Below are 16,258 nucleotides of genomic sequence, written 5' to 3' on the forward strand. Positions count from 1 at the left end.
CATGGAACATGCATCGAGTAGGACATTACAGAGCTGCGTGTTACAGAAGGAACGGAGTCACCACACACGCAACAGGGAGCACTGTCTCTACACCTATGCTGTTCAGAAGCTGGTGATTGTTGCTCACTGAACTATTACTTACTCCATTACAGATCTGCGCAGCAACTTATAGTACAGGGAAGATTGTGTAAATAAATTTGCCCTGCTGCATCCTGGCTCACCACTCATTTCCTTTTTAATGGATTTCTGGTTCAGACAGCCACATGATATATCTGTTCTCTGCAACATCACGTTTCTTTGTTAAGAGGAGGAGACAAAAATGTTTGGCTGCTCCAGCTCCCATCACCTGACCTGCCTCTTGTCCTTCCCGTCTGCGCATCCTCTTCACACTTGGAACACACACACACACACCCATACAAACACACTGCAACTACCAGAAGTTTTGAAGAGTTATCGCTTTTTCACCCAATGTTGAATCATGTACAGTGAACTGAAAAAAACCTACATTCATTACAACAGGATTAGCGAGCATGGGGTGGGGGGGTGAACTCCTGCCAAGCACAGGAAACAATTTAGATACAAGTAAAAGACCTGGTATCAAAGGCCTTTTTCTTTTTTGTTTAGCCCTCACCAGGAAAATTTTTCATCTCTCATACAGGATCGGGAGAAGTTGAAAGGATTTCTGCTTATGCAATGTGTATTAAAAATTATGGAATTGTACAGATTTCTACGTTGTCCTTTTTGAGGGCCCTGGGCCTTCTGATCAGGTCATTAGTGGAGACTGAAATGTCACTGCTGAGTTCCAGCACCACTCCCTCCTCTAGCTCAGTAGCTGCCGAATCTCCTTGTGCATGTGACACAGGAAGTCCACATACGAAGCTCCCCCACTCAGGCTCTTGTCCTCCACTAGAAAGTGTTTGAACAGCATCTCCAGCTTATCTTCTTGCTTCACAATTATTAACTACAAAAAAACCAAAACAAGAACAAAACCAACAGTGAGTGGTTAGCAAAATTAATGTCCGTGGAAAAAAAAGAGCAAAAAGCTAAATATCTAAAAAATCCAAAGACAGATAACCAGAATCACAGCATATATGGCTTATGTGCTTTGCCTTCTGTAACTAAGCTGGGTTAAGTCTCAATCCTTTCTAAATAGAAGAAAAATACCATGTACATGGATTTTAGTAGTTCTAACTAGTATGTTTTAGTTGTATGTTTTAACTAGTTTTAACATAGTATGTTTTAACATGCCTGAAAAAAATCAATGTTAGAACTACAGTAAGTACAGCACTCCAAAACTAGTAACAGAATTTTTTTCAGATCCTTGAAAACTATATGTTTGAATCACATTTATGAGACCAGGAAGAATATGTTCAGCATTAAGGCATTACCAGGCATCACCTGCTCTGCTAAAAGGGAAGGGGATTTAAAGCTATGAATGAGGGACAACACTTTTACCTTCATGTAGCGGGATCTCTGCACTTGAAGCATGCCAACAATAGATCGTACTTTCTTTGAAAAGGGGTTTTCCAAGACAGGCAGGGTACTCTGGAATGAAAGATATCCAATCTCCATGAGTCATGTGAAATAAAGCAACATTAAACAAAACTCAGCTGTTTTTTTATGCAAGCGTAAAGATCTATCTACCCCACTAACATACAATCTCTTTGACCTCAGCTAGTTAAAGAAAATATAACATGATATCAGAATTAAAGGTCAATTATTAATTCTATTTACATATCAACTGTTCTCCTCACCATCACTGGAGATGTGGCTTGTCAAATAAAGCTAGGCAAAAGCATGCCCAACATGCCCACATGTGGGACACTTCCACTACTTTCACATACATGTGCTTATCCTGTTCCTAGTACGAAAAATTTAACACTATTTTCTCAGCTTGCTTTCTCATTGTTTTAAATTTTGGGCGACTGTCACAGATGCTAGCTCCCACACTGCCATCCAGCTCACCGAGGTGTTGCTAATCTGACTGAAGGATGACACTCCAAAAAGGTTCTGGATCAGGCCTTGCTGCACATTGACTCCCACCCACACAAAGATGTTCAGCCCGTTCTCCAGCAGGTATATGTCACCCTTGGAGAGACGTTCTTCTGAGTTCCGGATTGCTGCTGGCAAGGAGTCGCTGTCAACATCTGCTTTGGTCTGGTTTAGAATGAAATAAAAAATAAAACTAAATTAAATTTAAAAAATAAAATCAAGGTTGTAAAACAAGAAAATTTTATGAAGTCCTGAAAATTTCTGCCACTAAGATCCCAATGGTGTTCTCATTTCTCATAAGACTGCAATAGCTGTGACTGAAGTATCATCTTCCTTAGCTTAGTTCTCTTACTGAACGTGACACAGAAGCAGATCAGACACTCTTGGTCAGCAAAAGAAAACGCAAGACTGGGGTGAAATTACTCTGTAGTTCCAATATTACCTCCTGGAGTAGGAATGTAATTAATTGTTAAGTGTTATTCCAGCAACTATGGCACTGAAAAGTCAGAATAATACATGGAGTTGCCCTGCAATGATGAAAATTACTACGTGAAGTTACAAGATGCTTTAGGACTTCTTTTAGAAGACTATGAAAGGGTCAAAAGTATCATCTTTGCCACTAAGTCACAAGCTCACAGCTCAGGGAGAAAATCCCCCCACAAATTTACAAGATACAGTAATGCATCTATCACTGAGTGGAATAAAGTGAAGTATCCCCGCAGATGGCAGATCCCAAATCCTTCTCCAATCACTTTCCCTTGCTAAAATATAAATGCCGGTCCTTATGATGAGTCAAGACAACAGCAAGTCTCAAGTGTTAAGAATATCCTGAATTACTCACCAGGGGCAAAAGCCTGGGATAAAAGAAAACATTTGTTTCTGCCACATCCATGGATGTGACTAACTGACGAATGTAGGCACGGTCATCTGTTGTGACCTCCGGACCAGGCTGAAGAACGTCACTCTTCAACACACAATTCAAGTACACAGGAAGCAGCTTCATGCATTCAGGGAGGATCAGCTAGAAGTCACAAGCAGACACAAGTTCGTCATCTGACTTGCTGAATAAGCTTGTGTTTGACAAAACAAGGCTTGCATGAACTGACAAAGTGTGGTACAGCTGTGAGGAGTGAAAACTGATAGTCTAATTGTATCATGGACTTGCAAAAGCAACATAACACTTTTCCCTGGAGTGGGGAGTGTTTCCTGGACTCCAGACAGATGTCCAAAAAGCCATTCTCAAATATAGTTTTACTTGCAGTCTCTCTACTTTCTCAAGTCTTGTCTTTGCAAATTTCTGGTAGGTAAAGCAAGACTTTTTTGAGCAGGTTAAGTAGGAAGAAGCTCTCATCACCTTCTTATACCTGAGCCTTTGGTTCAAGGCAAAGTATTGGAGTTTACCTGGCCAGCTGAAGAGGGACTAGCACAGTTCTTTCGATAGCAAGCTAGGATCTGGGCACACTGGTTGATCAGCGCATCTCGTACAGTCTTTACTGGACTACTCAGAACACCACGATATGCTGCACAGAAAGAAGAAAGAGATGGATGGCTATCAAAGTGATTGCTCATGAACAGTAAAAAACCCAGCACTACTTCCACAAAGTAAACCTGAACAACTATTGTTTATGAAAGCCTTTTTTTCCTCCCATTCAAACTTGTGGGAAAGAGATGATACATTCCTACTGAAGACCTGAAGCAGCTCATTTACTCTGTTTTATTACATATTCTTCAACTCTCTATCTCCCATTTACTTTACAATACACTTAGTCATACTTGAAAGCATGGTGTACTACAAAAACTTTTGTAGCCTGGCCATCTTTCTTTAATGACAGAAAATGGACTATTTCTTACATTTTAATGGCAATAAACATACACAACTCTCAATCTCTGCTGGATTTGTAGGCTTTTACTGCAAACTAGAAAGGGTAAATAGGGTACAATGCATAAAAGTATGATATTTCACCCAGATCTATAAGCACGATTTCCTATTTCCAGAGCAAAATTCTGGAACAGTTGAAGAACGAACTATAAACCAGTTCAAAAATGCAAGGATGAATTCAGACAGCTGTCAATACAAACGTCTATTAAAAAAAATTCGACAAGAATTTGCATGAAGGACAAGTCCACACTCTCTATCTGTACTTCTAGTCCTAAGCGACAGTACTATCATCACAACTTTATGCTCTTTCCTATAAATGACTGAAGTATCAAGATTGCCACCTGACATTTGATGCAAAGAGAATAAACAGTTGTCATTGGGTGACAGCTAGGCTTCTTTTAACAGCAGTTAAAGGTTGGAATTCTTGTTACCGTATTTACCCTTACCATACTTAGCCAAGTAATTGATGAGCGTGTCTGTCTCGCAGTTTCGATAGAGGTCAGCAAGCTGCGTGCAACAGTTCAAGGAGAGGTTATGAATACGAAGTCGTCGCTGTCCTGCGCAACTTGTATATAACAGAGCACACTGTAGGAGACAAAAATGCCAGGATATAGAAAAATGAGCTCCTGCTACAGTAAGAAAGGCAGGGTTGGAAGCTTCTTCATTAAAAACTGGGACTCACATGCCTAAACAAATAAGATAATCATGTAAAAGACTTGCACAATAAGCTCAAACTATATGCTATGAATCAGGGTCAATGAAAGATAACAAGCAGCAATGTTAGAAGTTTGTATAAAGGGAACTGGTCTTGGAAAACAAATTGTAGTTTGAAGCAGTTTAGGTCACCCTGAGAACAAGTGTGCTGAAAGGTTAAGGGTATAGAAAAGGGCAGAAAGAAAGAATGAACAGTTCCTTGAAGGAGCGTCTAATAATTCAGTTCAGAGCAACTTCATCCTCTTCTGCAACCAGCACTCTCCCCAGTTGGATTTGGTTCCACCTTGACACAGTTTTGTTGACAATTCTGAATTGGAAACTCACTTCTTTCTCCTAGAAAGCCTATCCCCTCACCTGAAGGAGTGCACCACTGTCTTCACTCAATTTGTCATCATGCTTGAATTCCACTGTGATGGTTTTATCACAGTCCAAACCTGCCATCTCTACATCAGTTGTGTTGCTCATATAAAAAGCTCCAAAAAAGTCAGTTGCTCGAATACCTAGAAAAGAAAAAAAAAACCCCAACATGAACTACAATTTTCAACAGAGTAATGAGACAGACAGCCTTTGGAACCCTGAAAATCCTGTCATCCTGTCTGGGATCTTTGCTCAGTCTCGACAAAAGTCTTGGAATTTCAAAGCTTTAGCAGAGCTTTTTGCATAGCCTAGTGTCAAGATATTTTAAATTAGGGAAAAAAATCTGTTACTTCCCATATGACATGCTTGAAGTGGTCAATTTATTAAGACTCATTCATGTTAACACCCACCTGTGCTTGTGCGCACTCTCATTACAGCATCAAATCCCACTTCTTTCTGGACATCTCTTCTCAAGTCATTCAGGAATCTATCCTGGTCTGTCTCCAGCTAGAACACAAGCAATAATTCAAGTTTCATACTCCCATAAATCAGAGCTACTCCATAAACCATAAAGTAATTTAAAAACAGACACTATTTCCTGTAGTCTTACACTAAAAATCAGACATCATATAGGGCTCAGTGCCCTGCTAATAAAATATCATGCTAAAAGGTTACAGCATAGCTTTTCTTGTTGTTTTAATAGTGATATTTTGGGTAAAGACATAAAGCTCACAAAATAATTTTGGTGAAAATCTTGACATTTAACTGATAATTTATTTCCAAAGAAGTACTTGTTCACTATGGTTCACACTATGAAAAAGAATTAAATAAGAATTATTGTTTAGTTAAGAGATCAAATACCAGTCTGAGTCAATGTCACTCCTACCTGGAAATATGCATACTTATAAATGGAGCCTCCTGTCTGGTAAGTTACTACACCTAGTGTTGCCACATCCAGATACTGGTTTGGAAATAGGAACAGATCCACACAGCAGCCCTGGGCCACACAGTCCTTGGCCAAGTTGTTGTAAAAGCTTGTCTGTGGTTGAAACAAAGTCTAAGAAAAGAAGTCAGAGATGAGATCAAAGTTTGTGGTAAGAAAAGGAAAGAGATCTAGTTCATAATCCCAGTCAATACACTTTTATACCTTAAGTTTCACTTCAGGGAAGTTAGGATCATACAAATTCTTCCTGACCCTGCCTTTGAAGAACTGTTGAGTATTATGAGAATTACTACACATCTTGTTCTAATTGTAAATTCAGTACATTTACTTTAACCCAGCTTTGGTATTTCATCCTATATAAGAACCTACATCTATCTCCCCTTGTTCTCATGCCAGAGTTGTCCTTGTGATTTCAGGTCTACACACTCTGCTTGAGAACAGAAGATAAAAGTGCAATGTTAAAAGATTATTAGCTGGGATAGTTACACTATGTGCTACCCTTGTAATTTTTTTTAATGTTGCTTCAGAGTTATTTTATGTCATAAAGAGTATAATATAGAGCTGTAATGTAAGTATCATGCAAGTCATTACCACCTTCTCCTTATCCGTGTTGATCAGTTTCCTATCATCCCTGTTCTTTAACTTCCCTGGGGCCTCTGCAATGGGCAGAGAGGTGTGGAAAATGAAGAGCTTGCCAGCACACTCAGCTGCCTGCAGGAAAATTAATGCAATAGTGCAGATTAGAAACATTTATAAAAATTGCAAGGGAAACTGTGATTCAAGAACAAGCATTCAAGCATCCTCATTATTTAAACTCTTTACGTCAGGAAGGCACTCTATCAGACACACAGGCTCCGTGATCACTTGGTTACTTCAGTGGTATCCAACACAACGAGCACAGCTTACTGGTCAGTTATAGAAAAGTAAGTTTCAGTTCTAATGGACCTGTGCTTGTTCCATGGCAGGGAGAAAAGGAATGGCTCCAAGGAAGAGACAGAGCAGTAAGTACGACAAAGCTACAAAAAGTTTTGCACAAATGTGTTAAGATTGCTTTCTTCTCTGATTTGCAGCTACTGACAAAATGATGAAGGATTTTGTAATCTGAGCTTCAACAGATCATTAATTTTAAAACAATAATTTATGTCAACACTAGCCAATGTTCAGTAGGTTATTTTTGCCAACACATGCAGTATGTAAACAATCCATTAGTAATTTATATTATTTATTGATTTATATTATTTCTGTAATTTCTATTTTCTATTTATATTATTTCTTGATCGAACAATTGTCATGAAAACTGAGTGTAAGCGAGACTTCTACGGATTTACATGACAGGCAAATAGAGATACATGAACAGTTTTGGATGGAATCATACAATCAATTTGATCAGTATATACAAGTGGGAGTTAGATCATGCATGTAATTATCTGGATGAAGTAATAGAATGGAAGAACTTTAGAAAAGGTTTACTCAATTAGCACATCAGTGTGGGCAACTTCAACAAATTGCATTCTCCCATCTTATTCAAGATTATACCAGAGCTTCAAGAACAGGATTAGAAAGACACCATGCTATAGAACTCCTCAATGAGACATGACAGACTTCAGCATCTGGTTTTAATGTTGAAGAGTCTTTTTTTTGTAGGTTCTGTAAACTGTTCAAAGCAAAACCCAGCCACATAACTAAGGTTAAGCCACATGTCCTGTACTTTGAGAAAATTTCAAAAAAAAAAAAAAAACCCAGCCAGAAAACAAAGGGTAGAAAACATAGATAGCTACATAGAAAAAGAAGTACACGCACTTGAAGAACGAGTCAAGTACTCCCTACATGTAGCACATCTACCACAAGGAGACTTATGAAAAGCTTTAGAATTGTCTTTTTAATGTGTGTTAGCAGAATATGAAATTCAGACTCCTCAGACTGAAAACAATTTGCCATGACAATGCATTTACTAACCTTCAGAGCCTCCAGCCCTGCTTGAATCACAGGTGCAAAAACAGTTTCTGTTTCTCTTGTGTCTGCAAACATTTCTGGAATCTGATCCAGCAAACTAGGAAAGAACAAGAAAAAAGGAGAATTTAAAGATTCCATTTAATTGGAAAAGCCACACGGTTGCAGTTAATGACTTATGAGACTGAGATGATTTAAACAGAAGTCCCTAACATGTCTGTAAATTTGCATAATTTTTACAGTATTTGGCATCTCATTTATCTCTGAAAAAAATGATGCTTTCTCATTCTTCATTGTCATCTCTCATCCATATCCTCAGTGCTTGCTTTATAACGTCAACTGATGCCTTCTCCAAAAGCTCTTCTGTATTTCTTCTCTTTTAATATATTCCAATATATATCAGTAAGTAAACTCTTAGGGAATACTAATACTTGGCCTCTGTTTGCCAAGCTTTCTGTGCACTATTTAAAGATTAATACGTTTAATCCACAGTTTTGTACTTATGCTTGTCAATGTACGACAAAACAGGCTAGAAATTTTCTTTAAAAACGTGCAGTGCCAGGTCTAGTTCCTAAAACGTAGTTAGTCACACACCATAGTTTAATTACAGTTCAAGTATCATGTTAGTTTGCCAAAAAATCTGGTAATTTATATTTCTTTCATTCTAGATTTTATCTTCCCTATCCCATTCATTCAGTTTTCTCCAAAGAACCAAAATTAGACACCACTGTTGTCTCAGTTTATTTAGGTAGTTGCCTTAAAGACAGCGATTCAGTATTCTTACAACTTTCTTAAAACAAAACTAACTCCTCTTATATATATATTCTGCCACGATGTACTACAAGCCAAATACACCCTTACTCCATGAATTTTGCCTTCCTGCTTTGCCAGCTTCATCTCAAAGAGTATAGGAAGTTAAAATACATGGAGTTACTTAAAGGTGAATAACATGACAAATAATCAGTGAATGTTACACTTTTAAACCAACACTTGAATCTACCAAACAAGAAGTTTACTACACAGATTGTAAATCAATTTCTATTACCTGGCAATAACTGTCCTGGACTCATTCACATTCACCAGAAAACCATCAAGGAGTGGCACAAACATATCTGCCACATCTGAGACAACCATCATTTGTGGCTGTGCCAGTGAGCTCTTCACATTATAGAAGTGTAAGACTTTGTTGTAGGTGACAAAGCCTACTCGAATGGCTGATTCTTCCATGTTGCCTTCCCTGTAAGAGACATACTTGTCTTCACATCTAAGTAGACAGTGAAACCATTACACAGAACCCAACACAAAAAGGGATAAGGGAAAAATTAAAGGAAAGAAAATTTATTTTCACCTAGAAAGGTACCCAGAAAGATATTCCACTTGGCCTTTTACTGAAGAAAAGCTTAATAGCATTATGAAATATTTTTTTTAAATTTATAGCCTTTTTTAAAGGGGAAGAAGTGACAGTTTCCCCCCATTTTGCCTGGCTACAGGAGTACACGATACACCTACCTGGGCAGGTAATCTAGGAGTGACTTTAATTCTTCACATATTAGCCTCACTAAGCCACTCTTCACAGCATTGTAAGACACATCAATCATGAAAATGAAAGCAGGTGGACTGGGAAACTTGTTATTCTGTGGAAGAGGGAGAAGTCATATGATGATCATGTAACGCAGCCCGCTCTGTAACATGGACAAATGAATGCTGGTCGAAACTGCAGTAGCTTTCCTGTACTCTTCTGCTCACGAGCAGTACTTGTTTCTTCAGATCATTCTCCTATTCCAGCCCGATGAACAGACACATAAGCACACTGTGCTTGAAATGGACCGGTATTATATGAGGTACACTAATTTTGCCATTGCTCAGTGGATAGCAGCCTAGTCACAACTAAATCATCCATTTACATGACTAGGCCAGATAGGGAAAGTAGACATGGAAGTTTCCTGCCAGTTCTCAAGACTGTGGAATCTGACCAGACTTGTTGCAGGTGATTTCAGCAACATAAAGCAAAATATTTTCCTGAGAACTGCAAACTTTCCCCTTCTACTTAAATATCAGGTTTCTTTGGGAAAGAAAAACTTGTTTCAGACAACAGTTTTCTGAAATCTATAGGTCATACTGGAAGGAATACACAGAAGAGCAAAACAGAATAACTTTCAAGAAAGCTGCAAAGATCCCATCTCGTTTGAATTAAAAATGCTGCTTATGCTATCAGAAGATCATGGTTATTTTCCTTAACTCAAAGTAAAGCTGAGGCATCAGAAGGTAACCAGTATAAGGTTGCAACATTTAGGCATTTATTTTCCCAGCATTTATTTCAGCGGAGATACAAGTTGCTTTAGTAAACACCCTGCACCTATTTTTCTTATTCCTGATAAGTTAATTGGTATTTAAATCTTTAATTTAAAAGTGAATCAGCTCTGACAATATATATTTCCACACTATTCTTTTTTTTTTTAACCACTAATTGAAATTTAAGTTCAATAGGTAAAGTCTGTCTTAGGCAACAGGTGGCACACTGCATAGTTACTACTGTACTTTTCTTTAATCTCTCCTATGTTTTCCTTCTGCCCCAAGGACTACCGCAAGACAGTCCCTCCTGCAGAATTGCTATGGTGACAGCAGCTAGAGCTGCTTATATAGCTCCAGAAGAGAATGACAGAAGCAGCTATAACAAAATCATATTATGTCATGTGTGATCAAGACTTTCTCTACTTTAGGAAGTAAGCAGAGAAACACATTATCTTACACAATGAAATGGGTTGGATTAATACTGTTAATTATCTCTGACAGCTAAAAAGTAGCCCCAGACAATTCATGTCATTCTTACTTTTAGGAAAATAGACTTTTTATTTAAAAGCAAAACAAAATACAGTAATAAATGCATACTATTGTACCTTGCAATAGTCAACTGTTGCTAGAAACTCGTAAGACCCCAGGGATAACTCAGGTCGATCATAAAAGTCTACTCGCTTTCCAGTATGATCCAAATGCTGGAAGTAGTGAGGTGGCACTTGGGAAGGAAAACACATTAAGTTCAGCAACACGCCCATGATAACCACTGTCACTAGAGAGCTAACATGAGAACAGCTGTTTCAAATAAAACTTCAGGAAAGCTAGCTAGCATTCTGTGCTGGCATGAAAGTATTACTAAACATATTAATGCAATTTAAGAGCATCATTAAAAGGCAAGAAATACAGACAAACTGCTTCCAGTTTGTCTTATGCACCCGGTGGCATGCTGTATAGTCATTATTGTACTTTTCCTGAATCTCCTTTATATTCTCATTTTACATTTCAAATCAGAAATGTCACTTACAACACACTCTTAGGATTCTTCTGAAGGATTCAGTCCAAAGGAAAAATATAACAACCTCGTATAAGTAGTAACAAATGACTTACAATAGATTTTGAGGCAAATTACAGGGTACGATATTACTGACTCAATTCAGGCTTAACAAAAGATTGAGCTCCTTATTTTGCTACAGGAGTTAGCTTTTTCCTTCCCTTCCCATGATGCAGAAGGGTAAAGCCTCCCAGGCACCCTCAGGTGCAGAGGCTGCCCATAATCTTTTTGTCAGAATAGACAAGGGTACTTTGTACAGTGGACTGCAAAGCATTAAGAAGGACGAACCACAAGTGTAACCATATGCCCAGTGTCCAGTACATTTGTGCTGGTACCAAGCATTAGAACATAAAATAGGAGTTAAGCTAAGTTCTTGCCTATAAAAGTCAGATGCAGAAACGAGGAAAGCATTTCCCTTGTGCCCCAAGAACTACCAGGACAGAGTCCCTCCTGCAGAATTGCTAAATCTATTCCAGCTATAGCTGCCCATGTAGCTCCAGGGGAGAATAAAATGAGATTATCTCTACTGATAGTATTCACCACCTTTAAATTATTCCAAACATATGAAATTTCAACAGTTCAAAAGAAAACAAAGGTACATCATTACATATATATATATATAAGTACCTATCACACTTCTCCTCTCCAAGTGCACATCCAGTACAAGCTAATTACTTGGTTTTTTTTTTTTTTTCAGAGAAAACAGAAATTGTTCTCAAGTACTAGGTACAACTACATTGTATTTTCACAGCATTGCTTTCATCAGAAGTCTCTCAGCATCCCTCTCTTTTCTGCCCCTGCTCGCTTGTTACAGGTACAGCCATTTGTACAGCTGCTGAGTGAGCAAGGGACAGGGAATGCGTGCAGGCTGAAAATCAACAGACAAACATTTTTTAAAGTTGGCCATTTCTAACCCTCATCAGCTTCCCATTTTGGTTTGTACAAACAGTTGTACATGGACAGAACAGTCCACTAAAAGCCATCAGTGCTACCAAGTGAAACACTCAAAACATGACCATAAGGTTAATTGTACCTTACATTCCACTGTGCCTTCAAAACAAATCTAAGGATTTCATGCTATGGGCTGCACACAGTGACTTCTGTTTAAAAGGAAGCATGTTTTATATTAATTCAGAAGACCTACTAAGATTAACTGGCATATATTGAACATTCCTAAAAAAGATTTATCTGCAATCTCATCTCTAAGCAGTGTTTAAACAGGCTTTGTGAGCAAAAAAAAAAAATCTTAACTCATGCTACAGACTAGATGTACATCTCAGTCTGGCATAGAAAAATCTAAGTTTGAAACACATTAGGAAAAAAGCATAAATAAATTTTCAAACCACTGTACATTATGCTACAAGTACCTCATGTTAAAAATTTGGTACAATAATACGCAATAATGCATAGCCACCTACTTAATTTGAACCTAATTTCAGAAGTGAGCACCAGACATGTTTTATAATGATTTTTTTTTTACAAGACCAAACACACATTAAAGCACATTATAAATTATCATAACATGATAAAGATTTATTTGCTTGCATCTTGTCCAAAGACAGTCCAACAGAGCCTAGAGACTGATTTCCAGAAGAAACCTTACCCTCAGTGACACAGCTGCAGAAACAACACTGGAACCTCCTTCCACCCTCAATGAATTGCATAAAAGGGCACATGTAAGCCTTGCACCTATTACATCGGACAGGACCAGATTCTCCATGGTCCACCAAGTAAGGAAGGGTCTGTAGAAGCAGGGAAAAAAAAGAAAGGTCACACGATGATGAGAAGGAAGTGGCCACACATACTGCAGAGCTTAAAACTATCTCCCTATACATTGCATAGGATTTAATATTTTGGCAGCTTTGGGAGAGTGCAGGTGGTGCAGGAAGCCTGAACAAGTATTTCATAAATGCTTTTCAACTTGAGCTCTAGCACAGCAGTCCTTTATGGGCTGCAGTCACTAATGGGCTATCCCACTTAGACACAAATAAGTACTTCTGCATGGTGCTGCACTACCTTATATAGTAGCCTGCTTGAGCAACATGAGCTCTAGCAGGAGTACCATACTGCACAGCACAGATGTACCCCAAGTGAACACAAAAGACTGAAGCCATGCAAAGAATGGCTGTGATAAGCTCATGGGACTGAGCATACAATTTACATTTCACCACAGGTTGGGTGCTTTAAAAGCAACTCTTTTATGTTTTTCCCTTGTAAAAAGCAAGCTTTTTGACAAAACAGAAGCCAATCATTGCATTCCATATATTCAAGAACACAGAGCAACCAGACTATCTTAAAAATTTCAGCTGATAAGACTTAGTTTTGAAGTCCAGCAGGAAATACAGTATATCCGTAAGTTCTGCTTATCTTTACCCTACTGTATAGTGAGTCCTCAAAACTGTTATGTAGTGATACCATTTTTGAACTATTACTGATAATATATTATTTTTGCAGCCAAACCAGAATAAGAAGCTTGGCAACTTCAGCAGCTTCTCAACCTCAGAACGAGCACTTTAAAATGATTAAGACACAACTTGTGCAAGCTACAAGCTGCATTCATAGTTCAAAGCACCTTTCATAACTAAGAATCTAGCTCAAAAGAAAGTCTAACCACTTACTTTTAAATTTTCTGACACTAAAAGTGTCCAGTTTTAATTCTCTCAGTCACCCTAAACCTCTGATCATATTTAGGAGACAACATATAGGAGCTGAGCAAATGCTTCAGTTACTGTCTTCCTCTTCATGCCACAGATGTGTCACATCTCTCATTCAACCCCACTAATCATTTACTGACAATACAATGGTTTTGTGGCCAACATTTCTCAGCTCCTATCACCCAGGCTGACCTCCCCAGAGGAAACAAAATTTCAAGTTTTCTAACCGCCCGGCCATGTTGGTATTGTACTTTCACACAATAAGCTTTTTTCCTCAGCCTCTCCCCCAATAACACCCATGCAAACTACAAGGGTGCTGTAAACATGCAGTGCTACGCATAACTTGTCCCTAATCACTTACTTCCAGAAGGCACAGAGCTACTTATTTCTAAAGCCTCAAGCTTTGCTTTCTGAACTGTGCATTAGAATAGGGCAAAGGTCCTGTATCTAGCAACCAGATGCTGAATTTTTATATAGTCTAGATTTATCTGAATGCTCTATTTTCATGAGACATTTATCCTCTAATTACTGTTATGTTAAGCTTTAGCTTTATTTACAGTCTTATTGCTCCAAACAGCTGAGCCTTCGTCTACTGGAAGGGCCCCTCAACAGGGAGCTTGCCCTTGCCATAAAGAACTTTCCAATGCTAGAAGCTGACCAGTCTTCAGGGCAATTTTCCAATCCTAGCTATGTTTTTTCTGCATATCACAAGTGTTTGTTCAAAGCACAGACACACTAGGAGACCTAACAACTAGTTGTTTGTAAAGCTTCTCCAAAAATGTGCAGCTACACAAGCCTCCAGGTTTCTCAAATAAGACTGCATTCTCCTATTGTGCTCCTTTTAAACTCAAGCCACAATACAACAATACAGGAATTAACTTCACAACTCAGTTTTATCACAAACCAATGTTCAAAATCCAAAATATAGTTTAGGATTATTAATGAAATGCAACAGGAAAAACCCATCCTTAGAAGGCCAAAGAATATTCCTTTCTTAGCAGACGCTAAAGTTAAGTTTAACAGGGCACAGAATACTGCAAACATATGTATTCAAATTTAACAAGCATATTTGTCTTTATGTCACTGCTCCAAGCAGGCTAACACTAAACAGTAGTCAGAGTATTTAGAATATTTTATAAAATTCAGTCATCCTAGAAAAGACTAACATCAGTGATTAAGAACCATTTCCGTACTTCAGGCCAAGAAAGAAATTCAGATCAACTGGAAGCGTACGCATTTGTGACCATCCTAATATTTTGGTCATTTGGTTGTAGTGCTTTACAGTTCCTGCAAAAAAGCTCAAGCTATCACAGCGATCAAAATATTAAGTGTTCTGAACACAACATTCTTCTGTCTTGCAGATCTCTACCACACACTTGTGGGAGAATCAATGTTTACCTAGTCTTTATCACCTAAACATTTCTTCTCAACCTATCTGTTAAACATTGACATCTAATAGCATTCTCCTGCTGAGTTCAGAGTGCATACAGTGCATGTGTAACTCTGCCTATGGTTCTCACCTCTTCTGGGGGTAGAGTAGCCAGCGGTTTTATGACAGCAGCTAGGGGAACTTGGGATTGTTTGGCCATATCTGAGGTGCAGGGAATATTGTAAGATGTGCATCTTATGTAGCGGGGGCTTGCATTACCTGGGGAACAAAAAAAAAAACCCACAAATTTCAGTACAAGTGAAGTTTATGTTCAAGAACAGAAACAAAGATACCTTCAGTTGAATTGTTAAGCCACAGCTTATCTAAGAAAATCAATTAATTTCAAATCTATGGAAAACTTGAATTCCAAACAAAAAGCCTCTTTACAATTAATGATGTATAATAAAAGCCCTTAACTCAAAACAAATGAACTTGACTCCACATCAACTTAAACCTCTAAAAAGGCATTCCTATTTCACTCTTTTTGCAGACTAAAATGCACTATAGGCAGAAAATTCAACTCCAACATTTCTACTGTTTGATTTTGTAATTTTGGCTGACTTGATTGTAGAATCGGATTCTGAGTTTTAAGGGAGCCTAGAATCTCAAAAAAAGTATGGGAAATTAAAAGATGTAATATCCTGTCTCTATGAAGCTCATGGACCAACTGACATCTTACTCATGATTTTAAAATACACAGTTCCCAGTCCAATTCAAATTATATTGCTAGTAAATTTTAGTTCCTAACTGCTGTTGATATAGCTCTACAGAATAGACTTAATTTGCTGCTTTCTGATATCCCTGCTAATGCTGGTCCCAGGTACCTGCCTTGGAAAACGTTTCTTACTTGTGAATTGGTTACAAGCTACCAAACAATCAGGAGAATCTAAACTGAGATCAAATCAATGCAGGACTTGAAGCTAAGCTTCTGTTGGTAAATCACACCTCCCCAGCCACTGAAATAATTCATAGAACCATAGAATCATAGAATGGT

The 16,258-nt window shown here is 38.2% G+C and overlaps 1 protein-coding gene across 1 annotated transcript; it reads right to left on the reverse strand.

Annotated features, from left to right (window-relative positions):
* Positions 1 to 619: 619 nt before the first annotated feature.
* SEC24C (SEC24 family member C) lies at positions 620 to 15,483 on the reverse strand (the record flags this gene model as incomplete). The annotated part of the gene is made up of 16 exons (XM_010077502.1): positions 620 to 961; positions 1,456 to 1,545; positions 1,966 to 2,157; positions 2,834 to 3,013; positions 3,394 to 3,512; positions 4,318 to 4,456; positions 4,940 to 5,085; positions 5,353 to 5,449; positions 5,829 to 5,999; positions 6,480 to 6,596; positions 7,842 to 7,935; positions 8,881 to 9,072; positions 9,345 to 9,469; positions 10,733 to 10,848; positions 12,785 to 12,923; positions 15,356 to 15,483. Coding segments are annotated over 16 exons (2,186 nt in total), but the record flags the coding sequence as incomplete, so codon positions are not given.
* Between the last annotated feature and the right edge of the window lie 775 nt (positions 15,484 to 16,258).

Source organism: Pterocles gutturalis, unplaced genomic scaffold (genome assembly GCF_000699245.1).
Source record: "Pterocles gutturalis isolate BGI_N339 unplaced genomic scaffold, ASM69924v1 scaffold51333, whole genome shotgun sequence".
Taxonomy (NCBI): Eukaryota; Metazoa; Chordata; class Aves; order Pterocliformes; family Pteroclidae; genus Pterocles; species Pterocles gutturalis.